Source organism: Sapajus apella, unplaced genomic scaffold (assembly GCF_009761245.1).
Source record: "Sapajus apella isolate SASKATOON/1434 unplaced genomic scaffold, GSC_monkey_1.0 scaffold123, whole genome shotgun sequence".
In the NCBI taxonomy this organism is placed as follows: Eukaryota; Metazoa; Chordata; class Mammalia; order Primates; family Cebidae; genus Sapajus; species Sapajus apella.
In genome coordinates, this window is record NW_022437063.1 from 1333815 (window position 1) to 1359912 (window position 26098).

The window sequence follows — 26098 nt, forward strand, 5'->3', positions numbered from 1 at the left end:
CCGGGCCTGGCTCGTGGCAGAAGCTCAGCCACAGACCAGCCGCGTTCCTGTGACTTGATACTCTGTGGCTTCCAGGACGTCCTGAGGCCGCACCCACGTGGCGCGGGTGCCTGTCGCCCTGCCCCCTGGATCCCACACCACTAGCGGGGCGGGGCAGGGATCAGGGCTCCAACTGGGGGGGGGGAAAGGCTGCGCCGCGCCCGGGGTGGCCCCGCTCCCCTTCTCTGAGCGTGAGCTGCGGCGTCTGCCGGGGACCAGCAGGCCTCGGGCATCCGGGCCAGGGGCGGGAGCGCGGGGCGGGGGGTGGGGGTGGCCGGCGGCGGGGCCGCGCCCTCGGCCACTCCCCGGGGCAACCGGGCGGCTCCACACGCGCTGAGCCTGCCGGCCCCCACGCGCGGCCCATGTCCTCCGCGCCGCGCTCGCCCACCCCGCGGCCCCGCAGGATGAAGAAGGACGAGTCGTTCCTGGGCAAGCTGGGCGGCACCCTGGCCAGGAAGCGGAGGGCGCGCGAGGGTGAGTGCGCGCCCGCGCCCGCCGACCCCCTGGGGACCTGCCCGGCCGCTCCCGCGCTCGCCCCACGGCGCCCCAGGAGGCCGCCCCCGCCGACCCCGCGCGCACCCCGCGCGGCCCCCGCGGCGGCGCGACCTTCGGGACAGGCCAGGCCTCTGCCCCGGGACCGGGCGCTCGGGCCGCGCGGTGGCCTCCGGCGTCTGCCAAGCGCGCGTGCGGGCGCCTGCGCGTCCGGGACCTGGGGTCACTGCGTGGCCCGCGCCTGCTCCGGCCGCCGAGTGTTTCGCCCTTCCCTGGGGCAGTGGCATCGCCAGCCGCGCGGGGTGACGGTTCATTCCATGAGCAGCGACACTGTGTGCGGGGCACGCTGGGCGGGCACGGCCTGGGGGACTCGCTGCTGGGTTTTGCGCGGGCGCCCTGCAGGGTGGGGGTGCAGGGCGTGCAGGCCTGAGGCCTGCGAGCGAGGATTGCAGATATCCCGTTTCAGTTTTTTTCTAAATTTTTTACTGCGTGTGCTCACGAAACACTACCAACCTGCTAGGTTTTAAAGATTGTTACAGTTGCAAGGGATAGCCTGGCGTCTTTAATTGTACCGCTTGCGCAGGGCCTCCTGGGAGATGCATTCTTGAATTTTCTGTTGGGTTGGGGAGGTTCTGCCCCTGGGACCCTGCCCTATAATGAGATTTCGGGTTGGTGAGACGTGCGCGGAGCTTACAAAGAATGGAGGTGGGGACCTGCTGCGGAAGGCAGGTGGAGAGAGGCTGGCCTCAGGTGGGTCTCCGGGAAGGAGCCCTCCCATAGCGGGTTTCTTTAAACCATCTGGGCCTAGCACTTCCCCTGGGAACTCTTTCTGTGCCTCCAGGGATGAGAGTCCCCAAGGATGCAGGTCCCCCATTCATTTCTTCCCTGGGGCTGTTGTATTCTTAGGGATGTGTGTGCTCCGGGAACACGTGACAGATTTGCCTCTAGGCATGTGTGTGTCCCCCACGCACCGCCTCCCCAGGATTTGTGTACAGTGCAGGGAATGCTTGTTTCCCCAGCCATTTTCTCCCAGGGATGCCCGTGCCCAAAGGAGATGCATGTCTTGCCACTCGTGATCCTGTTCCAAGAGGGCAGGGTCTTGTCCCCTTCGGTAGGTCTCGTGGCAGACAGGCCACTCTTCTCTCAAGCCTTACACTGGAGGACTCGCTGTGGCTTGTATTAGTCTGTCACCTCTCCTAAATGACATGGTCAGTGACTCATCCTTCTCTCTGTCATCCCCACTGTTCCTCCATGCAGTCATCAGCACCCTTACCAGAAATCATTTCGGTTCCTCTTTATGGCTTGAAACAATTATAGACGCAAGTGGCACTCCCCTCCCAATTCAGCCCACAGCCTGCGGAGCGCCCGCCAGACGCCAGGTGCAGCTAATAGGAAGAAAGGGGGTGGGGTGGCGAGGTGCTTGCTTTCGTGGAACCAGGAATGAATAAATGGACAAGTGGCACTGTGATGACATGTGCCTGGGAGCACAGAGAACAGGGCGATCAGGCAGGGCCAGGGGAGGCCTCTGAGGAGGGGACACTTGAGTGGAGGCCAGAAGGAACCAGAGAAAAAAAGTCTTTCACAGAACGGCAAGGAACCGGAATGTTCTGGGCTATTACAGCTTTTTATAGGTGCCATTTATGCTCGCGGAATAGGAAGAATGCGCACCCAAAGTAGTGGACTGGGCCGAAATTCTGAAGGACAGTGCTTCTCCTCCTGGCCTGTGTGACCTGATGTGTGCCTAGAAAATCCAGGGCCGGCCTGGTTTAATTCACATGCACCAGGAATTCCAGTAGCGGGAAGCCTCCTGTGCAGAATAGAATGGGCGTGGAGGCAGGAGGAGGAGCAGGACGAGGCACAGCTGATGCTGGTTTTGCTGGGGGTGAGCTGGGCGCCCTGCCTCAGCTCTCACGGTTGGGGTGCCTGTCACCCTACGGGTCTGCCATACAAACAAACCCTCCTTGGATCCAGACACAGGAATTGAGGGACAGGCTGGATTGGGAAGGATTTAGTGGCTTCTTTGTGGACTCCTGGGAAGGAGAGGAGCCAGGAAGACTGGATAATGAAGCTTGACTAATCGAGAGTTGCCAGTATTTCTGCAGGCCCGTTTGCCTTGGCAATGTGCCCTTCTGGCCACTCCAGGGTGGGAGCAGCCCCTGGCCCTGACTTTGGGCCATCAGAGCAGTGCTCGGTGGCCTACCAGGGAGTGACAGGGAAAAAGGGACTCGGCAGGTTTTCACGGCCCTGCCCACTGCACCATTGGCTTCATTTCCTCCTTTGTTAGAAAGTTGAGGGTGGGTTCGGGAGAGCAGAGCCTAGCGGACGTGGCTCCCACGTGTTCCTGAATTGAGGACTCTAAGGGAGGAGGGGAAAGCTGGGAGAGGGGGCGGGATCGTCGGTGAGGTTCCTGATTCAGACAGGGGTGTGACAAGGCACGGAGGGACTTTAGTGGGGGATGGTTGGCATGAACGACCTGGCCTGCTCCAGGGGAGAGGGGGTAGGAAATGTGGGGCGCTGGGGTTTGGAGGAAGCCTGCAGGAAGTGTCAGAATGAGCTTCAGGACGGCGTGATTAAGGTTGATGTGCTACGGGTGGCGTGTCACGCGGTGGCCCGGGTCAGAAAAGGGAACTGTGACGAATTGTGGGCATTCGGAAAGTGGAAAGGGATGCCGGAACCCCCCAGGGGTCCCCACAGAAGCTCTGGGACTTGAAAGGACAGCGTGTTTCAAACCTGGGTTCAGATTTACAGGGGCTTGGAAGACCCCCCAATAACACGCAGGGTCCCCCACTGTGACTGTGGGATGAGAGGCCTGTAGGTCCAGTGGGCCAGGACGGGGATCAGGGACAGCCCAACTGCTGCAGGATGTCCTCAGAGGTGGATGGCCAGCCCTGGCCAGCAAGGCCCTGCATGGAGGGGTCCACACATTTGCCACGAGAGCCCGTTCTGCGATGTGCCAGGCCCTGGACCTCAGCCACCACTGCCCAGTGGCCAGAATCAGGTTTCTCAGGGAGAGCCAAAACCACCAGGGCCAGAGCAGCCAGTCTGGAGGCTCTGCCACTCTTTTCTAAGGAACACATTAAGGAAGTTCCTATCCGCTGATTACCTTAAAAGTATATATACCTGTGGGCCGGGTGCAGCGGCTCATGCCTGTCACCCTATCACTTTGGGAGGCCGAGGCGGGTGGATCACCTGAGGTCAGGAGTTCGAGGCCAGCTTGGCCAATGTGGTGAAATCCCGTCTCTACTAAAAATGCAAAAATTAGCCAGGCTAATTAGCTGGGTGCCTGTAATCTCAGCTACTTGGGAAGCTGAGGCAGGAGGATCGTTCAAAACCTGGGAGGTGGAGGTTACAGTGAGCCAAGATCACACCACTGCACTCCAGCCTGGGCAACAGAGTGAGACTCCATATAAAAAAATTTCTAATATATATACACACATATACATATATACACATATATTTAAATATGTATACACACGTATATATTTATATACATTTTTAAAGCAGTTTTAGGTTGACAGTGAAATCTAGCAAAGAATACAAAGTGTTCCCACCCGTCCCTTCTCCCTCCATCAGTGCCCCAGGCTATGTGCCACAGTCGTGAGCCAACATGGAGACGTCATTTCCCCAAGCCCCGAGTTTACATTAGGGGTCGCTTCTGCCGTTGGATGTTCTGTGGGTGTGGATGGATGTCTAGTGACATGGATCCACCATTACAGTGGGCTCCGGAGCAGCATCACGGCCCCCAGAATCCTCTCTGTGCTGCTTCCACTTCCCCAAAGCCCTGCAACCACGGATCCTTGTTTTTTCTCTTTTCAAGATGGAGTTTTGCTCTGTCACCCAGGGGGGAGGGCAGTAGCACGATCTCAGCTCACTACAACCTCCGCCTCCTGGGTTATGGCGATTCTCCTGCCTCAGCCTCCCGAGTAGCTGGGACTACAGGCGTGTGCCACCCCGCCCGGGTAATTTTTTGTATTTTTAGTAGAGACAAGGTTTGACCATGTTAGCTAACCCTTTTTTCTTTTTACTATCTCCGTGTTTTTGCCTTTTCTAGAATCAAATATAGTTGCGATCCAGTGTACAGTAACATTTTCAGAGTGGCTTCCTCCTCTCAGTCACACGCATCGAAGGCTCCTCCATGTCTTTTCATGGCTTGGCAGCTCATTCCTTTTCAGCCCTGAATAATATTCCGTCGTCTGGATGGGCCACAGTTTGCTGATCCATCACCTCCTGCAGGGCGTCTTGGCTGCTTCCAAGTTTTGGTAGCTATGAATAGAACTGCTGTGTCCTTCTGTGTGCAGGCTTTTGTGAGGACATAAGGTTTTAATTCACATGAACTCGATTGCTGGAGCGTATGGTAAGAGTGTGTCTAGTTTTGTAAGAAACCACCAGACGCTCTTCCAAAGTGGCTGTGCCACTTCTATTCACAGGCGGTGAATGGGAGTTCCTGCCGCTCCGCATCCTAGCCAGCATTTGGTGGTGTCAGTGTTCTGCGTTTTGGAATTCCCATAGGTGTACCGTGGTGTCTCATTGCTGTTTCAATTTGCATTTCCCTGATGTATGAAGTGGAACATCTCTCCAGGTGCTTATTTGCCATCTGTGTATCTTCTCTGGTGAGGTGTCTCTTAAGGTCTTTGGCTCATTTGCATTTTATTTATTTTTATTTTATTTTTTGAGACGGGGTCTCACAGTTGCCCAGGCTGGAGTGCAGTGGCCCAATCCTCACTCACTGCAGCCTCCGCCTCCTGGGGCTCAAGTGATCCTCACATCGCAGCCTCTGGAGTAGTTGGGACTACAGGCACATACCACCAGGCCCAGCTAATTTTTGCGTTTTTTTGTAGAGATGGGGTCTTGCTGTGTTGCTCAAGCTGGTCTCAAACTCCTGGGCTCAGGAAATCCACCTGCCTTGGCCTCCCAAAGTGGGGACTACATGCTTGAGCCACGGTGCCCAGCTTTGGGCTGTTTTTAAACCCAGTTGTTTCCTTACTGTTAAGTTGGAAAAGCTCTTCATACATTTTGGACACGAGTCACGTGTTTCACAAATATTTTCTCCCAGCCAGCGGCTTGTCTTCCCCTTCTCCTGACCCTGATATCTCCTAAGCATTTGATGTAGAAATCGTGATTAGTGAGCAAGATATGGAGACCTCATTAACTAAATCTAAATAAATCACCAGGCCAGATGCATAATCCCAGCACTTTGGGAGGCTGAGGCAGGCAGATCACTTGAGGCCAGGAGTTCGAGACCAGCCTGGCCAACATGGTGAAACCCCATCTCTACTAAAAATACAAAAAGTAGCCAGGCGTGGTGGTGCGTGCCTGTAATCCCAGCTACTCAGGAGGCTGAGGCAGGAGAATCACTTGAACCCGGGAGGTGGAGGTTGCAGTGAGCTGAGATCACACCGCTGCACTCCTGCCTGCACTCCTGCCTGGGTGATGGAGTGAGACTCTGTTTCAAAAAAAAAAAGAGAAAGAAGGAAATCACTAGGCAGCTGTGACTTTGAACTGAAGGTTGAAAATATTATGTTTCTTTGTGGACTTTCAATAACCTTCAGGAGTGAAATCTCAAAGCCCTAAACCAGCAACTGAGAATTTCCTTCAGTTTCCGTCTTACACAGAGCCATCAGGCGTTATCCCCAGATACTACAACGCATCAGTGAAGGGGGTGAGCTGTGGCATTGGGGCTTGTCCTGCCCCCGCCTTTACCCCAGCAGCGCCAGGGCTGGGAGCTGGGGGTTGGTGAGACCCCGGCTCAGGCCCCACACAGGATGGTTTGAGGGGCAGGCAGTGGGGGCACTGACCCATGAGGGTCTCACCACCCAGACTTAGGGGTTCTGGGCTTCCCTGGAGGAAGTGGTCCTGGCTGAGTATCTAGGATGGCTGGAAATTAGCCCAGGAAGGGGGAGGGGGCTCCTGAAGAGACCCCCCAGCCAGGGTCCCAGTGGCTGAGCCACGGTGTGGCTCATGGTCTGTGCTCAGTGCCCGTCAGGGGCTAGAGAGCTTACCAACCCTGGCGTCTCCCAAGCATGGGAACTTGGAACCCTTGCTGGGGTTTGGCAGGGGTGGCCAATTTCAGCAAGGGGCTTTAGGGAGTGGGGAATGGATGGAATGGGGAAACCCGGGGCGGGGGGAGGTGGGCAGAGGCCATGCCCTGAGGAGGTGGCGTGGGTGGGCTCAGAGTGTGGCCGTGTTATCCATGCCATTTTCTCGTGGGCTCCAGCCCCTCTGATGTCTGACCTTCACAAACAAAAGAGGACCCAGATCCCTGTTTGTGGGAGGTGCGAGAAAGGATTTGCAGGAGTGTGGTCTCTTTTGGAGGATTTTCAGACTCCTCCTCATTTCCAGGCCCTCTGTGCTCACATGACCCTCTGAAGGTATCAGGGGCCACAGGATGGTGGCTGTGTCATGTCGGGAAGGCCAGCGGGCGTCCTAGCCAACGAAAAGGGAAAGTGGCCGGTCCAAAGCTGGGGTTTGTAGGCAGGTGAGGGACCAGGGCCTCGGTCCCTGTGGTTTCTATGGGGAAGTGGGGATGTGGCGGCCCTATTTGGGGCTATTGTGTCGTGAGGCTCTCGACAGACCCTGCCATCAAAGAGAAAGACAGTTCCACACCCCGTTCTCCAAGCCCAAACCTCTTTTGAGCAGAGGCCGCCTCCATTTGGGCACGCGCAGCTGCTGGTCTGAGACGGAAAGGCACAGTGAGGTCACTGCGACGCTGCCCAGCGCCTGCCTGCTTGGGAAACACCCCTCGGGGAGGTGGGCAGAGCTCCCTGAGGCCATTGTCCAGCGAGGGTCTGTTTCTTTTCTCTTGGGCTGAGAGGAAGTGGGCGGCTCAGCTACATTTCCTTTGCTTATGATTCTGATTATGATCTTCAAGCCCCACATTTCTCGTTCTGTGGTCCGCCCGTGCAGTCTGTTGTATGGGGTGGCAAAGTCGACCTGCACCACATGGGTTTTTTTTGTTTTTGTTTTTGTTTTTCCTGAAGGCCTACTAAGTGCTCCTGGAAACTCTGCTTCGGTAGAAAAGATCAAGGCACTGCTTGGCCGCAAAGTGATGGCTCTTCCCTGCCTTTCAGGGCTTGGAAGGGAAGGAAGGGCAGGTTCTCGGTGGTTCTCCCAGCACCTTGGTTACAAACCTCCCAGCAGAGTCAGATCACCTTGGCAACCCCGCACTCATCAGAGGGGCTCTGCCTTGATTCCCGCCCACCTCTGTGGAATTAATATTGATTGCACATCCTGAAGTTGCTTACCCTCGCGCTCCCTGTCCAGCCATCAGAATAATTAAGGGGTGTTTATTGGATGTGAGTGGGTCCACCCCTGCTGCGAATATGGGTTTTAAGTGCTCCGCTGAATTGATTCGGCCCTGCTGTGGTTGGCACAGGGCAGGTGCCTTTCCCTCGCCGTTTTCTTCTTTTCAAATACGTGGTTCCGTCACGTGAAAGATGTATGCTTCGAAAATGTCTCTGCCTTAGTAGTGCGCATTACACTTTGGGTTTCAGGTGGAAAAATTTGTTTATCTCCTAATGAGTATATTTGCTATTTATTACATCACAGAGAGGCTGCAAAACAGATGAATAAGCTTTGGAGGACATTATAAGCATAGGTGGGTCCGGTGGTGGTAATGTGCTTATCCCTGTTGATTGCTGTTGCGGTAAAAGAATGCAGACACGAGGCAATCAATTCTAGAAGTGTTCGGTGGCTTTGCGGCATTGAGATACCTCAGGCTAAGGCGTCTGGGGAGTAACCTGATCAGCCCTGGGAAACCGGCGGAGTCTTTTACCTCCTCTGATGTTCTGATCAGGAGGGCCTGGGCCATGGGAACTGAACACACCCTTTGAGGCTATGTGTGTTAAAGCTTGGGGGCCTGTTTCTTCGTTTCTAAGATGCGGCAGTGTGGGCAGATCCCAGCTCTGCATTTCTGAGCTGATGAGTTTGCCCCGGTTCTGAGAATGCCTTGTGGGTGGTGCAGCCCGCACCCTTGCGATGGATCTGCTGCTCCGTCTAAGCCTCGGTTCCTGACGGTCCCTTGTGAAGCGGAGCAGCACTTGTGGTGTGAGGAAGGGAAGCCTTGTGGGAAGTAAAAAAGTTCCTCTTTAAAGTTTTCTTTCTTGTTAAAGAATAAATGTAATAATAACTCTTTGTGAAGCCCTATCCTCTGTAACTGTTAGACACGCCATGTTACAGGCACGTAGTACATTCTATGTCCTTGTACTTTAACCAAAATATCTGTGCTGGACCTGCTCACAGACACGTCCCAGCTCTCCACTGCTTTTACCTGTTCAGAAAAGTGTTAAGTTGTTAGCCAATCGGGTTTTAGTTTAGATTGTGAGGTCTGGCTCCAGCCAACGGAGATCAGACACAGCAGTAAGGACGACCCCAAATGCGTAAGGGATAAATGTGTGTGCTTTCCTTTGTTTGTTGTACTCTTGTGGCAAGATGGCTAGTGAGGGTGCCCTTCCTGCAGTCCAGGAAGTAGAAATTGCGTTACTGAAAGATCCTTTGTCTCCGTGCTGATTTTTACTTGCTGCATCAAGCATCTATTTCCAATAAGCCTCATCAGTAATTGAGTGAGCGCTCAATAAGCATTAGTTACGGATGAATGTGGATGGCCGGAGGCATTGACACAGACACTAGACTGCAGAGCTGGTATGCAATTGAGCAGAAGTGGCGTCAGTGCGTTTTATGATGACTGTCTAACCCTGTGTTGAGAAAGATTCTTTGTCTGAGTCTGGGCTTAGGGGAAAAGAATGCTGGAACCAGTCAGCCACATGACCAGTGTGCAGGGAGTGTTAGTTGCTGTGTGACCGTCATCCCCAGAACAGGAGCCCTGTCCGGCTCTAGTACCATGTCATTTCAGCAGTACTGGCTGCTTTGTCCCCATTGAGTTCCATGCATCAGCTAGTTGGCTGTTGGTAACAAAAGTTACGTAAATCCTTTAACATAGTGCAATGAGAATGTTGGTACCCTTTTGAAATGGAGTCTTGCTCTTGTCGCCCAGGCTGGAGTGCAATGGCACAATCTTGGCTCACTGCAATCTCTACCTCCCAGGTTCAAGTGATTCTCTTGCCTCAGCCTCCCAAGCAGCTGGGATTACAGGCGTGCACCACCACACCCATCTAATTTTTGTATTTCTAGTAGAGACAGGGTTTCGCCATGTTGGCCAGGCTGGTCTCAAACTCCTGACCCCATGATCTACCCGCCTCAGCCTCCCAAAGTGCTGGGATTACAGGCTTGAGCCACCGCGCCTGGCCAAGAACGTTGTTATCTTAACTCTTCTCCTGGCCATCTGTGACTGGGAAGTACCCCCCATAACATTTTTTTTTTTTTTTTTTTTGAGTCAGAGTCCTGCTCTGTTGCCTAAGTTGGAGTGCAGTGGCATGATCTCGGCTCACTGCAACCTCTGCCTCCTGGGTTCAAGTGAGCACATCCAGCCAATTTTTTATATTTTTAGTAAAGACGGGGTTTCATCCTGTTGGCCAGCCTGGTCTTGAACTCCTGACCTCAACTGATCCTCCTCCCTCACTCTGAAAGTGCTGGGATTATAGGCGTGAACCACCACTCCTGGCCTCCAATACTCTTTTGAGATATATTTGGCTGAGTAATTGTTCTGTGTGTGCAGAGCAGCAGGTGTTTCTGCTTCTGGAATTCCTTGTACCCAGAATGTGAGAGCAACTCAGGTGGGCACCAGGAGGCATTCTTGCTTCCTCGCCAGGCTGTGGGATCAGGGAACATCTGGCAGGGTCTGAGTGGGAGTTCTTTGCGCTTCCCTGTTAGTAGTTGGTGGGATGCGCCTTTAAGCTTTGCCATTTGAAATGACGAGCTTGGTTTTGGTCTTTGAACCTTCATCTGCCAGCTACCCAGAATCAGTCAGTAATGTTAGTTTCCCCAAGCAACGCCATCTTAAGAATTTCTTTAACTTGTTCTCTTGCAAAGTCATGCATTATCGTACTTGTTTTCATTTGAACAATTACAATTCCACAGGATCTAGACTTGAATGTGAAGTGATTAAAAAGTTAAAGTGGGGTTGGGTGCGGTGGCTAACACGTGTAATCCCAGCACATTGGGAGGCCGAGGCAGGCAGATCACGAGGTCAGGAGATCGAGACCATCCTGGCCAACATGATGAAATCCCGTCTCTACTAAAAAATACAAAAATTAGCTGGGCATGACGGTGCATGCCTATAATCCCAGCTACTCAGGAGGCTTGAGGCACAAGAATCGCTTGAACCCGGAGGCAGAGGTTGTAGTGAGCTGAGATTATGCCACTGCACTCCGACCTGGGCGACAGAGTGAGACTCCATCTAAAAAAAAAAAATTACAATTCCACAGGATCTAGACTTGAATGTTAAGTGATTAAAAAGCAATCCCATTACTGGGTATATACCCAAAGGATTATAAATCGTTCTGTTATAAAGACACATGCACACATATGTTCATTGTGGCACTGTTTACAATAGCAAAGACTTGGAACCAACCCAAATGCCCATCAATGAAAGACTGGACAAAGAAAATGTGGCACATATACACAATGGAATACTATGCAGCCATAAAAAACGATGAGTTCGTGTCCTTTGTAGGGACATGGATGAATCTGGAAACCATCATTCTCAGCAAACTGACCCAAAAACAGAAAATCAAACACCGCATGTTTTCACTCATAGGCGAGTGTTGAACAATGAGAACAGGTGGACACAGGGAGAGGAGCATAACACACTGGGGTCTGTCGTGGCGGGGCTGGAGGAGGGACAGTGGGGGTGGGGAGTGTGGGGAGGGATAACGTGGGGAGAAATGCCAGGTGTAGGTGATGGGGGAATGGAGGCAGCAATCATCTTGCCATTTATGTACCTATGTAACAATCCTGCATGATCTGCACATGTACCCCAGAACCTAAAGTACAATTTTAAAACAAAGTTAAAGAAGGAGTGACAACGTCAGCACCCCTGGGGCCTGCTTAGGTCGCTTGCTTCAGCGCAGACACTCCCGGAAGCCCCGTCTGCCCTTGTCATTTGCTGCTTCTCAAGTTTCTCGACACCAGGGAACTGGAAGTGGCCAGGCCCCACTTTAAACATGTGGATAGAGTGTCCCCTGAGAAGGCTGGAGAAAGGGGGTGGTCTGGGATGGGGCCTCGTGCACATATGGTGTTCAGAATTTATTTTTGCTACAAATGGAATTTGAGGAATATATATATATATATGAATATACAAATCAAAATATATATTAAGTATACATGTATAAAGAATACATATATAAATTATATATATACATATATATATTTGAAATGGGGGTCTTGCTGTGTTGCCCAGGCTGGAGTACAGTGGCTGTTCACAGGCCAGATTATCAGACACTGTAATCTTGACCTCCTGGCCTCAAGGGATCCTCCTGCTTTTGCCTCCTGAGTAGCTGAGACTATGGGTGCACACCACCATGCCCAGCTCTTGGGAAGCATCTGGCCCAAAGCTTAATTTGAAGTGTCTTCATCCCTGTCTTTTTTCTTTTCTTTTTTTAAAAAAATTAATAGAATTGACCCTTAAACAACACAGGGGTTAATGGACACCAACCCCCTGTGCAGTGAAAATCCACATATAACTGTTTTTTTTTTTTTTTTTTTTTAGACAGAGTTTTTCTTTTGTCACCCAGGGGGGGGTGCAGTGGCATGATTTCGGCTCGCCGCAACCTCTGCCTCCCGGGTTCAAGCGATTCTCCTACCTCAGCCTCCCCGAGTAGCTGGGATTACAGGCATGCACCACCATGCCCAGCTAATTTTTGTATTATTAGTAGAGTCAGGGTTTCACTATGTTGGGCAGGCTGGCCTCGAACTCCTGACTTAAGTGATCCGCCTGCCTTGGCCTCCCCAAGTGCTGGGATTACAGGTGTGAGCCACTGCGCCCGGCCACCATGTGTCACTTTTGACTCCCACAAAACTTAACTACCGTTAGCCTGCTGTTGACTGGAAACCTCACTGATAGCATAAACAATGAACAATATTTTATATGTTCTATGCATTGTGTACTGTATTCTTACCATAAAGTGAGCCCAAGAAAAGAAAATGTCATTAGGAAAATCATGAGGAAGAGAAAATGCATTTGTAGCACTGTGCTGTGTTCATCAGGGCTGCACGACGTCACTGAGATCAACACTCTGCAGTGGCCGGCAGCCGCGGCTCAGACCTCAGTCTGCCGTACGGCGTCTGAAGCCGTTCAGCCTCTTGGGATGTCATGGCTCTTCTCTGCTTCTTGAGAGCGCTTCCAGCCTCACCAGTGGTGCTCTGTATGGGTCCCATGTTGTTCAAGGTTTACGGTGTTGCACTAAACATCATGAAAAATATGTGAGAGAACCCAGAGAAATCACTTTAAAAAAAAAATACGATATGCAGTTTACTGGAGGGGTGAACTACTCAAGTGGAGGTGATGGACATGGAGTGAGGCTCTAAGCAGTGCAATGTTTTAAGCAGTGCAATGGCCACAGGGGGTGGCCTCTGTTACAGCAGTGCAGTGTGGACTGCAGCGAATGCTACACAATTATTATCAAATATGGCATCTCGGCCTGGCACGGTGGCTCACGCCTGTAATCCCAGCACTTCACTTTGGGAGGCGGATCACTTGAGGTCAGGAGTTCGAGACCAGTCAGGCCAACATGGTAAAACCCCTGTCTCTACTGAAAAGATAAAAATTAAGCAGGTGTGGCGGTGGGCACCTGTAATCCCAGCTACTCGGGAAGCTGAGGCAGGAGAAGCGCTTGCTTCCAGAGGACAGAGGTTGCAGTGAGCCGAGATCATGCCACTGCACTCCAGCCTGGGTGATAGAGTGAGACTCTGTCTAAATAAATAAATAAATAAAATCTGCAGCTTTACATTTGTTTAAATTTCTCTCAACTGTGAACACAGTCTGTGTTTGTGTAAGTTTTATTTTTTTTTTTCTTTTTTGAGACAGAGTTTTGCTCTTGTTGCAAATCTCCAAAACAATTTTCTAGCATGTTTATTGGAAAAAAATCTGCATATAAGTGGACCCATATAATTCAAACCTGTGTTTTTCAAGAGTCAACTGCAATGTCTTTCAAATTAAAACCTAAATGAGTCTATACTTGATATATATAAGTTTAACAGAAGGAGTGCGGTGGCTCATACCTATAATCCCTGTGCTTTGGGAGGCTGAGATGGGAGGATCACTTGAGCCCAGGAGTTCAAGACCAGCCTGGGCAACAGAGAGAGACCTCATTGTTATTAAAAATTAAAAAAAGTTCAGCTGGGCGTGGTGGTGCACATCTGTGGTCCCAGCCACTTGGGAGGCTGAGGTGGGAGGCTCGCATGAGCCCAGGAGATCAAGGCTGCAGTGAATCATGACTGCGCTCCCGCTATGTGACAGAGTGAGGTCCTGTATCAAATAATAATAAAGATAATCTGAGAAGTGAGGGTAAAAGTCAAAAGAAGATTAAAAACAAAAACAATTGCTTATAATCCCAGTACTGTGGGAGGCCCAGGCAGGTGGACCGCTTGAGCCCAGGAGCTTGAGACCAGCCTGGACAATATAATGAGACTTCGTCTCTACAAAACAAAACAACAAAAAAAGAAAAAACAGCAGAGCATGGTGACACACGGCCGTAGTCCCCGCCTGGCCGACACGGTGAAACCCCGTCTCTACCAAAAATCCAAAAATCAGCAAGGCCTGGCGGGCGCCTGAAGTCCAAGCTACTTGGGAGGCTGTGGCAGGAGAATCGCTTGAACCCAGGACATGGAGGTCGCAGTGAGCTGAGATCATGCCACTGCACTCCAGCCTGGGTGACAGACTGAGACCCTGCCTCCAAAATACAAAAACAAAAACAGATGAATCAGAATGGAGTCTGCAGTCATCACTCTGTAGCTGAGAATCGGGCACTTCTGATGCCCCAGGCGCCGGGATAGATGCTTCCGGCATTATTACCTTGTTGACTCCTCACACCAGGCTGGGAAGTCGGTGTTATGTGATTATCCCCATTTTGCAGTTGGGCAAACCCAGGCTCTGAGAGGCTCGAGATCATCCTACCAGCAGGTGAGATTTAACTCCAGGCAGTGTGGCTCTTCATGTCCAAGGACACTGTTAAACTGGAAGAATGATTCAGATGGGAGTCATCTTCCCAGCCGGCTCGCAGTAAGCTGATCTCATTTCTGGCATTTGAGCCGCACTCAGCCCCAGGGTTAGGAAGATGCGCTAGAGGAGACAAATTGGAACCCTTTTGTGCTGAATGAACTTGGTATTTATGGAAAAAAGAACGCTGAGTGGCTTTGTGCTACTCCAGGACCAGCTCCAGATTCTTACCAGCCACCCAGCACCCGTCCAGCCCCAGCCCAGCCCCAGCCCAGCCCCAGCTCCTTCTCTCCCTCGGCCTGACCACGGGGTCTTTGTGCACTTTCTGTGGGCCCGTGATCTTCCTTGGCTCAAAGCCCTCACGCCTGCTGTTCTCTCTGCTCTGGCAGCTCTCTGCCCTGTTGACTTAATTGTCATGACTCCATCCGGGTGGGGGTCCCTCTTTGCCCACTGGCACCATCATGTCTCTGTATTCCTGCTTCAGGTTGTTGGCGCAGTGCCTGTTTTGCTGGGGTGTGGTGTGTTCCCATTTCGCTGGGAGATAATGATGACCATTCACAGTGATCTTTGTGTATTTGCCCAGGACGCAAGAGGCAGTCAGCTATCATGGTTAGGGTGAGTGCTCTTGAGGCCACACTCCGTGGGCTTGAACTGATCCTTCTGGGTTCTGGAACTTTGACCCTGGAAAAGGTACTTCCCCACTCTGCCTCAGTTTCTTCTTCTGTAAAGCATACTTAACTCACAGGGTCATTGGGGAATTGAGTGAGTTATTAAATAAAATGATGTACTTAAAACTGGACCTGGGGCTGGGCGCGGTGGCTCACATCTGTAATCCCAGCACTTTGGGAGGCTGAGGTGGGCAGATCACTTGAGGTCAGGAGTTCGAGACCAGCCTGGCCAACATGATGAAACCCCATCTCTACTAAAAAATACAAAAATTAGCTGGGCATGATGGTGCGTGCCTATAATCCCAGCTACTCAGGAGGCTGAGGCACACGAATTGCTTGAACCCGGAGGCAGAGGTTGTAGTGAGCTGAGATTATGTCACTGCACTCCAGCCTGGGTGACAGAGTGAGACTTCATCTCAAAAAACAAAAAACAAAAAAACTGGACCTGGTGAAGCCATCAACATGTTTGATAAAAGACTGAGGTTCAGGAAATGGAAAGAACGCCTGCAACTCAAGAGTAAAAACGCAGACAGCGCAGCAAAAGAATAGACACATAAAAGGTTTGAACAGACATGTTGCCAAAGAAGATTGACCCATAGTGAATAGGCAACTGGAAAAGTGCTCCTCATCACCAGTCACCTGGGAAATAGACATCAGAAGCACAGGGGGTGCCCCCAGACCACGGGAAAGGCCTGGAAGACGTGGTGAGAACAGGACAGCTGCTGCTCGCACAGGCTGGTGGGCTGCATGGTGGAGTGGCCACTGAGGACACCAGCTCGGTAGTTTCTTTTAAAACCAAATCACCATCCTTCTTGTGACCCAGCAATTCCACTAAATCTTAGATTTGCTCAACAGAAGTAGGAATCTGTGGCCGGGCATGGTGGCTTATGCCTGTAATCCCAGCACTCTGGGAGGCCAAGGTAGGCAGATCACCTGAGGTCAGGAGTTCAAGACCAGCCTGGCCAATGTGGTGAAAAACCCCATCTCTACTAAAGATATAAAAATTAGTTGGGCGTGGTGATGCACATCTGTAATCCCAGAACTTGGGAGGCTGGGGCAGGAGAATCACTTGAACCCAGGAGGTAGAGGTTGCAGTAAGCCGAGATCATGCCACTGCACTCCAGCCTAAGTGACAGAGTGAGACTCTGTTTAAAAAAAAAAAAAAAAAGAAGAGGAAGAAGAAGAAGTAGGAATCTATAAGAAGGCTGTACAAGAATGCATGTTCAAAAAAAAAAAGTAGGAATCTATACGAAGACAGGTTGTACAAACATGTTCATAGCATCATCATTCATAAGAGCTGGTACTTGAAAACAGCTTGGGGACCTTCAGTAGGTGAATGGATAAGTGGACAGCGGTGATCGACAGGACAGAATGCTACTAGCCAGTGACAAGGACCAAGGTGCCAGTATGTGAAATCACATGTGACTCTCAAAATCACTATGTTGAGCAAACCAAGACAGACCAAAAGAGTACATCCTGTGTGATTTCATTTCATCTCATTTTTTTCAAAGATGAGATCTCACTTCAGTGCCCAGGCTGAAGTGCAGTGGTGCAATCATAGCTCACTGCAGCCTCGAACTCCTGGCCTCAAGTGATCCTTCTGCCTCAGCCTCCCGAGTAGCTGGGACCACAGATGTGTACCACTATGCTTGGCTAATTTCATTTTTACTAGTTCTACAACAGACAAAGCTAATCTGTGGTGGTTGCCTCTGGGGCTGTGGGCAGGAGCTGCTTGGGGGGGAGCAGGAGGGAATTTTCTGTTGTCATGAAAATATTCTTTACAGGGAGAGTGATTTGAGATACACAGGTGCAGCATTTGTCAAAACTCTTTGAATGCGCGCTTTAAATGTGTGCATTTCATGACATGTAAATGTTAACTCCAAAGAAATAAAAGAACTATAAATAAATGCTGAAATCTAGTTAGTGATGTGTGTGCCTAGAGGGAAAGCTACTGATGTCTGCAACTTACTTTGAAATGCATTAAAGAAGAAGGTACGGTAGACTGAATAATGGCCCCAAAATGTCTATATTCCAGTAGCTGGAACCTGAGAATATGTTCTCTTATGTGGTCAAAGGGAATTCACAGGTGTGATGAAGTTAAGAACCTTAAGATGGGATTAGCCTGGATTATTTGGGTGAGCCCACTGTGATTACCAGGGTCCTTATGAGAGGGAGGCAGGAGGGTCAGAATCAGAGAGGAGATGTGATGGTGGAGGTAGAGGTTGCAGTGATGTGGGGCCAGGAGCCAAGGAATGTGGGCAGCCTCTAAAAGCTGGAAAAGCTAGGAAATTGATTTTTCTTTGAAGCTTCTAGAAGGAATGTAGCCCTGTTGACACCTTGATTTTAGCCAGTGAGACCCATTTTGGACTCCTGACGTCCAGAATCACAAGATAGAAATTTGTGTATTTTGAAGCCCCAAATTTGTGGGAATTATTTCCAGCAGCAATTGGAAATGAATGCTGATGAGGATTGCTGGACAGATAGAGGGATGGGTAGATGCGGAATGAAACAAGTATAGAAAAAGGTGGGTGGTGGACTGTAGGCTGTGGGTGTACAAGTGTTCATTTAAACTTTACTTGACCGGGAGAGGTGGCCCACGCCTGTAATCCCAGCATTTTGGGAGGCCGAGGTGGGTGGATCATTGAATCAGGAGTTCAAGACCAGCCTGGCCAACACAGTGAAATTCCATCTATACAAAAATACAAAGAATTAGCTGAGCTCAGTGACAGGTGTCTATTGTCCCAGCTACTCAGGAGGCTGAGGCAGGAGAATCACTTGAACCCGGGAGGCGGAGGTTGCAGTGAGCCGAGATCACGCCACTGCACTCCAGCCTGGGCGACAGAGCAAGACTCCCTCTCAAAAATAAAGTTCTTTACATGTTTCTGTGTATTTGAAACTTTTAATAATGAAGGACTGGGGGAAATGACAGGCCCTGACGCCTAATAAAGCTCTACAGACCAGGCCTAGGGGCTCATGCCTGGAATCCCAACGCTTTGGGAGGCTAAGGCGGGAGGCTTGCTTGAGCCCAGGAGTTTGAGACCAGCCTAGGCTATATGGTGAGCCCCCCATCTCTAAAAAAAAAAAAAAAAAAAAAAAAAATAGCCAGGCGTGGTGGCCCATGCTCGTGGTCCCAGCTACTCTGGGGGCTGATGGGGAGGATGGCTTGAGCACAGAAGGCTGAGGCTGCAGTGAGTCGAGACTGCACTACTGCATTTCAGTCTGCCTGACAGAGCAAGACCCTGACTTAAAAATGAATGAATGAATGAATACATAAATGCCCTGTGTAGGTGCCAGCCTTTGTTCTCATTGGCATCTCATCTCCATCCTTATTGCCACCATGGCCACTCCCCACTTTATCCATCAGTGGGAGAAGAGGCCTAGGAAGAGAAGACCAGGGGCTGGGTTGGCGGTGAGCAGACAAAACACTAAGCATACGATGAGACCACATGACATATTGGGAGAACTGCTTTTACTTAAGAAAATCTAGACCAGGCGCAGTGGCTCACGCCTGGAATCCCGGCACTTTGGGAGGCCAAAGTGGGTGGATTGCCTGAGGTCAGGAGTTCAAGAGCAGCCTGGCCAACATGGTGAAACCCTATCTCTTCTAAAAATACAAAAATTAGCTGGGCATGGTGGCAGGCACCTGTAATCCCAGCTATTGGGGAGGCTGAGGCAGAAGACTCACTTGAACCCGGGAGGCGGAGGTTGCGGTGAGCCGAGATCGTGCCACTTCATTCCAGCCTGGGCGAAAGAGCAAAACTCCGAAGTGAGGGGGCTGGGGCTTAGGAACTGTAGAGGCTCATCCCCCCCAGTAAGCCATCACTTCGGATGGAGTCCTGGCTGTGGGCATTTGCAGAGATGGACGGGAAGACACACCACCCTGGGAGCTGGCCCGCGTCTTCACACATCCTGTGCTGCTGCTTCGGAGAATGTCTGCACTTTGTTAGGGGAAGAGTGTTTTAGTTAAATTTATCTGGAAAACATATTATTAGTATAATGAGGTTTTAATGATTTGAAATTTTGTTGGAGCAGCGCACAGAGAATTTCAATCTTAGTGTGTGCAGCTGGGGCGTTGTTTCTGTTTTATTTTATTTCTTTGCTTGAGCCTCATGGCAAGGACATGTTTCTACAATTATTACTTAGTTTTTCTTTCCTAGAGCTCTGCTTTGATGCAGTGCCTTTTTGTTTTTGTTTTTTTGAGACGGAGTCTCACTCCGTTGCTCAGGCTGCAGTGCAGTGGCACAATCTTGGCTCACTGCAACCTCTGCCTCCTGGGTTCAAGCAATTCTCCTGCCTCAGCCTCCTGAGTAGCTGGGATTACAGGCACGTGCCACTATGCTTGGCTAATTTTTAAAAAAAATTTTTAATAGATACGGATTTCACCATTATTGGCCAGGCTGGTCTTGAACTCCTGACCTTGTAATGATGCAGCTCTTAATTTTCTTGTCTAGAAGATCTGCTGAAGAAAAAGAATATTCTTTTTGTAAATACTTAGCTGGCTTGATCAGAACCAGAGAATGTGTGTTGTTACCGAAGGATGCTTGTGTTTGTTTAAGGTTTACAGGAGCACTCTGTGGTTGTCGTGGAGTGGACCCAACCTAGATGTCCATTAACTGATGAGTGGATAAGCAAACTATGTTCCATCCATGCAATGGAATACTATTCAGCAATGAAAAGGAATGACATACTGATTCATGCTACAACATGGGTGAATCTGGAAAGCATACTTAGTGAAAGAAGCCATTTGCAGAAAGATAAATATTGTGTGTTTCCGTTTATCTGAATATCTAGACTAGGCAAATTGATAGAGACAGGAAGTAAGATTAGTGGTTCCCAAAGCCGGGGGAAGGCACAGGGATTCTTTTGGGGGTGATGAAAATGTTCTTATGTTGACACTGCTTGCACAACTCTGTGAATCATTGAATTACGCATTTTAAAAGGACAAATTGTATGGAATGTGATTTCTGTCTCAATAAGGCTGGTAAAAAAAATAGCATGGTACTGAGAGGTAGCGCTCAGAGCTTGTGAGATGTTTTTCTTCAGTCGGTATTTCTTGTGTGTTTCCAAGGTGGGATCCTTCACCATGGAATGAGGGCAGGTGGATCTGGGACAGACACACCTTCTTTAATTTCCTTTAGCAATGCTTTGTGTTTTTCAGGGTACAGGTCTCTTGCCTCTCCGGGCGGATTTATCCCTGGGTGGTTTATACTTTCCGATGCTGTCGTTAGCGGGATTGTTGTCCTTGCCAGTGGTCGCGGAGCCTGGCTGCTGCCTTGTCTTGCACTGCAGGGTCTCTGTGTCAACCACTTGCCTAGTTCTGGCCACTTTTCTTGCAGGAAGTCAGGAGTGTGCTGATCTGGTGTAGAGCCGTTAGCCCAACAGAGCTGCTCCTTGGTGCTAGGAGGTGCATCCTGAGGCTGGCCATCCATGTCAGAGGACCTGGCACCTCACCCTCATCATGGGGTATCACTGACCACCTGTGGGGGACGCACCTCTGCTGTGCATGAGATAGGAACTGACCGCAGGAGAGGGGAAAGAGCCCTGGCCCCTGAGGGGGCCCACAGTTGGCTCTCCTCTAGCTACTTGACATGTTTGATAGAGGCCTGGGTTTAGCATGGAGAACACTGCCCATTAACAATCATGAAGCCTCAGCAGGCCAGCCTCGATGACATGTTATCTCCCCACATGGCCCCTGGACACACTTGATTAAAGGTATGCACTGTTGATGTTCCATTGAATGATTTTGGCACCACTGCTGAAAATCAATTGATCCTCAATGTATGGATTTATTTCTGGGCTTTCAATTCTATTCTGTTAATCAGCGGGTCTGTCTTTATGCCAGTACCACACTGTTTCTATCACTGTAGCTTTGCAGTATGTTTTGAAATTGGCAAACATGACACTTCCCACTTTGTTCTTCAGTCTTGTGTTGGCTATTTGGGATCCCTTCAGATTCCATATGAGTTTTAGGCTGTGTTTTTCTATTACCTTCATAGCGTTGGCTGGAGGGATGTGATAACTCCAGAAGTTTGTTGCAGAATCCCAGACCTTGGGATGTTCTCACCAGGGTCTTTGTGTTCAAGGTTCGACACAGTGTGGGGTGGTGGGAGATGGGAACTTGGAGGCTGAAGCCAGAGTCTGCTGACTGGAACCTTTAGCTGAGGTCCTTATCCATGGCAAGAGAGCAGCAGCCTCATCTCAAGATGGTTTAGAGGATGAAATGGGGGTGTGCACAAAGAGTTGAGAACCGGTTCGTGGGTGTGCGGGTGTGGGGATGGCCCGGGGGCCGGAGCTGCAGTTTGTCTTCCTTCTCCCACCGGCAGAGGTGAAGAGAGGTGTTTTGTCCTGGGGCCACCAGGCCTATCCGTGGAGGAGCAGGGATCCACATGGAGCCTGTGCCCTGTCTTAGTCTATTTGGTGTTGCTATAAAGGAAAACCAAGGCTGAGTAATTCATAAAGAAAAGAGGTTTATGGCCAGGTGTGGTGGCTCACACCCATAATCCCAGCACTTTGGGAGGCCAAGGCTGGTGGATCACAAAATCAGGAGATCGAGACCAGCCTGGCCAATATGGTGAAACTCTGTCTCTACTAAAAAATACAAAAATTAGCTGGCATGGTGGTGGGCACCTGTAGTCCCAGCTACTCAGGAGGCTGAGGCAGGAGAATAGCTGGACCCTGGGAGACAGAGGTTGCAGTGAGCTGAGGGGCATCTTCTTCTGGGGAGGCCTCAGGGGCTTTTACTCATAGTGGAAGGTGAAGAGGGAGCAAGGGAGGGAGAGGAAGGAGGTGCCAGGCTCTTTTCTAACAACCAGATTTCAAAGGAACTAAGAGTGAGAGCTGGTTAATTCTATGGAGAAGGAAGCAAGCCATTCATGAGGGATCCACCCCCATGACCCAGAGGCTTTGCACCAGAGCCCACCTGCAACACTGGGGCTCACATTTCAACGTGAGATTTGGAGGGTCAAACATCCAAACCGTTTTCAGCCTGTACACCGAGCTGCACTCACCGCCTGTCACCCCGCGTGGGCCACTGTCCCTCTGCCTTGGCTTCCTGTCTGTTGGATGGACATGAGGCCTGCCTTGTCTCCCTGAAGGCTTCTGGGAGCATCTGCTTGGGACCGTGCTTTGGAAGCACAGGAAAGTCTACAGGGGCCCCAAGGCCACCCCAGGACACAGGCTTAAGGACATCTTGAGGGCAACCAGGAGAAAGCAGAGGAGGCCTCGTGGTCCCCTGACACTTCCTCTGTGTGACCACGTGCAGAGGGAGCAATAGGGTTTGGATTGTGTCCCGCCAACTCTCCTGCTTGTTCGTTTGCTTTTTGAAATGAAATCTCGTTCTTACCCCAGGCTGGAGTGCAGTGGTGCGATCTTGCACTGCAACTTCCGCCTCCCGAGTTCAAGCGATTCTCCTGGCTTAGCCTCCTGAGTAGCTGGGACTACAGGTGTGCGCCACCGTGCCCGGCTAATTTTTTGTATTTTTAGCAGAGACGGGGTTCACCGTGTTAGCCAGAATGGTGTCGATCTCCTGACCTTGTGGTCCACTCTCCTCGGCCTCCCAAAGTGCTGGGATTACAGGCATGAACCACCCCCTGCCCCGGCCCCAAGTTGATTTTCTTCAAGAGGAGTCTGGCAGGGTAGCTGGAACAAGGCAGCCTTGTTACCACCATGAGAACGGGGAAGCAGAGCTGGGAATTGGGGGCGGGACCTTCGGTACTGAGAGTGACCACTGCCTGGGGCAGACCATGACGTTTCCAGGGGCCGCTGGTCAGGGGTGTTCATTGCCCAGTGGTTACTCAGGGCACTTGGTACTCCAGGGAGGCAGCCACTCCCAGGAACCCCACAAACAACAAAAACTCCCCCCACCCCAAACAGAACAAGCACCAGGGCCGGAGGCCTTGCATTGGAATGGGGTAGGAGACAAATCCTCCTATTTATCTTCATACAGAGGCGAAGTCTTAGCTCTCAGTGACTTGGGAGAGAAGCTGGTCTGAATTGTTGAGGTCATAAGTGGCAGAAACACAGCTGCGTTATTTTAAGCAAAAAACGTTTTGGCTTAGGTCACTGTATTCAGCTCCCAGGGCTCTTGTGCTGACACTAAACGTTGGGCAGCTCTTTGGGAGGCTGAAGCAGGCGGATCACTTGAGGTCAGGAGTTCGAGACCAGCCTGGTCAACATGGTGAAACCCCATCTCTACTAAAAATATAAAAATTAGCCAGGTGTGGTGGCGTGGACCTGTAATCCCAGCTACCTAGGAGGCTGAGGCAGGAGAATTGCTTGAACCTGCGAGGGGGAGGTTGCAGTGAGCTGAATTCACACTACTGTACTCTAGCCCAGGTGACTGAGCTAGACTCCATCTAAAAACCAGGAGAAATGGATTCACAGTTCTGGAGGCCAGGAGCTTCTAGGGGCTAGCACTCCAACATATGTTTTTGGGGAAAGAGGGGCATAATTCCTGTAGAAGAGCCTGTAATCTCAGGGAGCTCTTACCCAGATATTGGTTGTTGGTGTAACTTTCTGCTTGTGTGTGTGTTTTGGTGGATATGGGGGACCGGCCTTATATCCCTTTAGCATCTCAGGGGTGGGGGTACCTCCCCTCCCACTCCCCTGCTCAGCCCCAGGAAAGAACGATCGTGGGGTTGGGTGGTGTGGGAACCCTCGGCCCCGTCTCCAGCCATCAGTGAGGTGCACTTGGCCACTCCCCACAGAGCCAGTGGGCGCGGTGGGGCAGCTTTGCAGCTGGAGAGGAGGGGCTTCAGGCAGGCAGAACAGATGCACAGGTACAGAGGAACTGTGTAGAATGTGGCGCCGAGCTTCCCGGAGAGCCTGTGGGAGAGGCGAGACTGAAGGCTTCTCCATGCTTTTCCACTGGGGCCTGAAAGCTTGGTGCAGAATGAGACTGAAGGTACTTGTCTCGTTGAGCATGTCATTCAGGTTTGCTGTGTCTCTGACGTGATTCCAGGCATTAATTATTTGGAGAGCACCCATGACCACATGGACGCATCTTTTTGGGGCCCATGAACCGTCTGAGCGTAATAGTTTTGCTGACCTTGTTTTTTTTGAGACGGAGTCCCACTCTGTTGCCCATGCTGGAGTACAGTGGCCCGGGTTTCAGTGATTCTCCTGCCTCAGCCTCCTAAGTAGCTGGGATTACAGGTGTGCACCACCACACCTGGCTAATTTTTGAATTTTTAGTAGAGACAGGATTTCACCATGTTGGCCATGCTGGTCTTGAACTACTGACCTCAGGTGATCTGTCCGTCTTGGCCTCCTAACGTGCTGGGATTACAGATGTGAGCCACTGCACCCGACCTATTTTGCTCCATTCTGCAGAGGAGGGAATAAAAGCATGGAGTCTTCCCAGCCATACAGTCTCGGATCTGGGCTGCAGGTCCAGGCTTTCTGGTTCCAGGGCTGGTGCTCCCTGTCCTGTACTGCTTCCCCTGCACAATGAGACAAAAGTCAGTCTCATTTTACAGATGGGGAAACTGAGGCCTTGAGACGGGGTGAGAAGCCAGGTCTCTGGCTGAGTGCACCTCTCACTGAAGACATCCCTGGGTGGAAGGCTTCTGCGAGCTGCAGCGTGCGCTGGTGTCAGAACGAACAATACCCATCGTGCACGGGATAGGCAATCCGCAAAGCTAGGGACCCGTTTTCTCCTCTCCGCCCCCTTTCTCATTTCACATCCTACACAGAAATTGGAGATCTGTTTCTCAAGTTTAGCTCCTGTCTGATTAAATTTGGACTTGCTCCACTCTTCTTAACGGGCATAAAAATATCTGCCAAGTGAAAATGTGTGCAGAGGAGGCGCCAAGTGCAGGCTGCAGCCCGAGGTCGATCAGATGCCTCCAGCGATCAAGGGCCCGCCGAGGAAGCGCCCCGCCACCAGCGCAGCCCTATCGATTGGTTTTTATTTTCCTCCGTTGTCGGAGTGCTCCAATTTGAAGCACTGCTTCTGAGCGTGTTGCAAGCAACTCCAGGGGCTACAACAGCCCTGGAGATGCCAGGTGGAAATCAAACTTAAATTGGTGCTTTCTTCCCATTAAAGCGGAGACCTCTGCCCGGGAATGGGGCGTTTGTGGGGCTCAGCCAACCGGGACAAGGAGTATGTGGGTTTTATTGCCAAAGCAGTCCCGGCCTCGGCCTCAGCCTCTGTGTGGCTCTGGTGGGGAGTGTGTCTTAATGTCGCACCATGAATAAACCCCGTGCCTACTTGAGTTTGGGGTTTCTGTTTTACCTACACTTCTATATCGTGGGCACCGGAGGCCGTGGAAATGTGGCTGCACCTGAACTCGCTGGCACTTAGCGGCTTCTGGTGACACAGTCTAGGGAGGGTTGTCCCAGCTGTACTTAGTTCCATCAGATGCACGGGCCTCATCTCCCAGCGCCTAATCAGGAGGGTGGAGTCTTGTTGGCTGCTCTCTCCTCAGGCTGCCGCTGCCCTTACACTTGTTCAGATACATGGCTATCTCATGGTGCAAATGCCTTCCTCTGTTTTCAGTGGTTATCTACAGCAAGGCCTGGCAAACTTACTGCGGAGGGCCAGATAGGAAATGTTCGCGTCTTTGTGGGACATACAATCTATGTTGCAGTTATTCAACTCTGCTGGCATAGCACGCACGAGGCCATAGAAAGTACTTACACGGGCCGGGTGCAGTGGCTCATGCCTGTAATCCCAGCACTTTGGGAGGCCGAGGTGGGTGGATCACTTGAGGTCAGAAGTTCGAGACCAGCCTGGCCGACATGGTGGAACCCCGTCTCTACTAAAAATACAAAAATTAGCTGGGTGTGGTGGCGGGTACCTAGAGTCCCAGCTACTTGGGAGGCTGAGGCAGGAGAATTGCTTAAACCC

The 26098-nt window shown here is 51.1% G+C and overlaps 1 protein-coding gene across 3 annotated transcripts in view; it reads left to right on the forward strand.

Annotated features, from left to right (window-relative positions):
- Positions 1-344: 344 nt before the first annotated feature.
- The window catches only part of PARVB (parvin beta), a 143447-nt gene continuing 117693 nt past the window's right edge, over positions 345-26098 (forward strand). For all 3 annotated transcript variants that reach the window (XM_032261410.1, XM_032261411.1, XM_032261413.1), the window contains exon 1: positions 345-513. In XM_032261410.1, coding sequence (XP_032117301.1) covers positions 402-513 — 112 coding nt within the window. In that variant the 5' untranslated portion in view covers positions 345-401. The remainder of the gene's footprint in view (positions 514-26098) is intronic.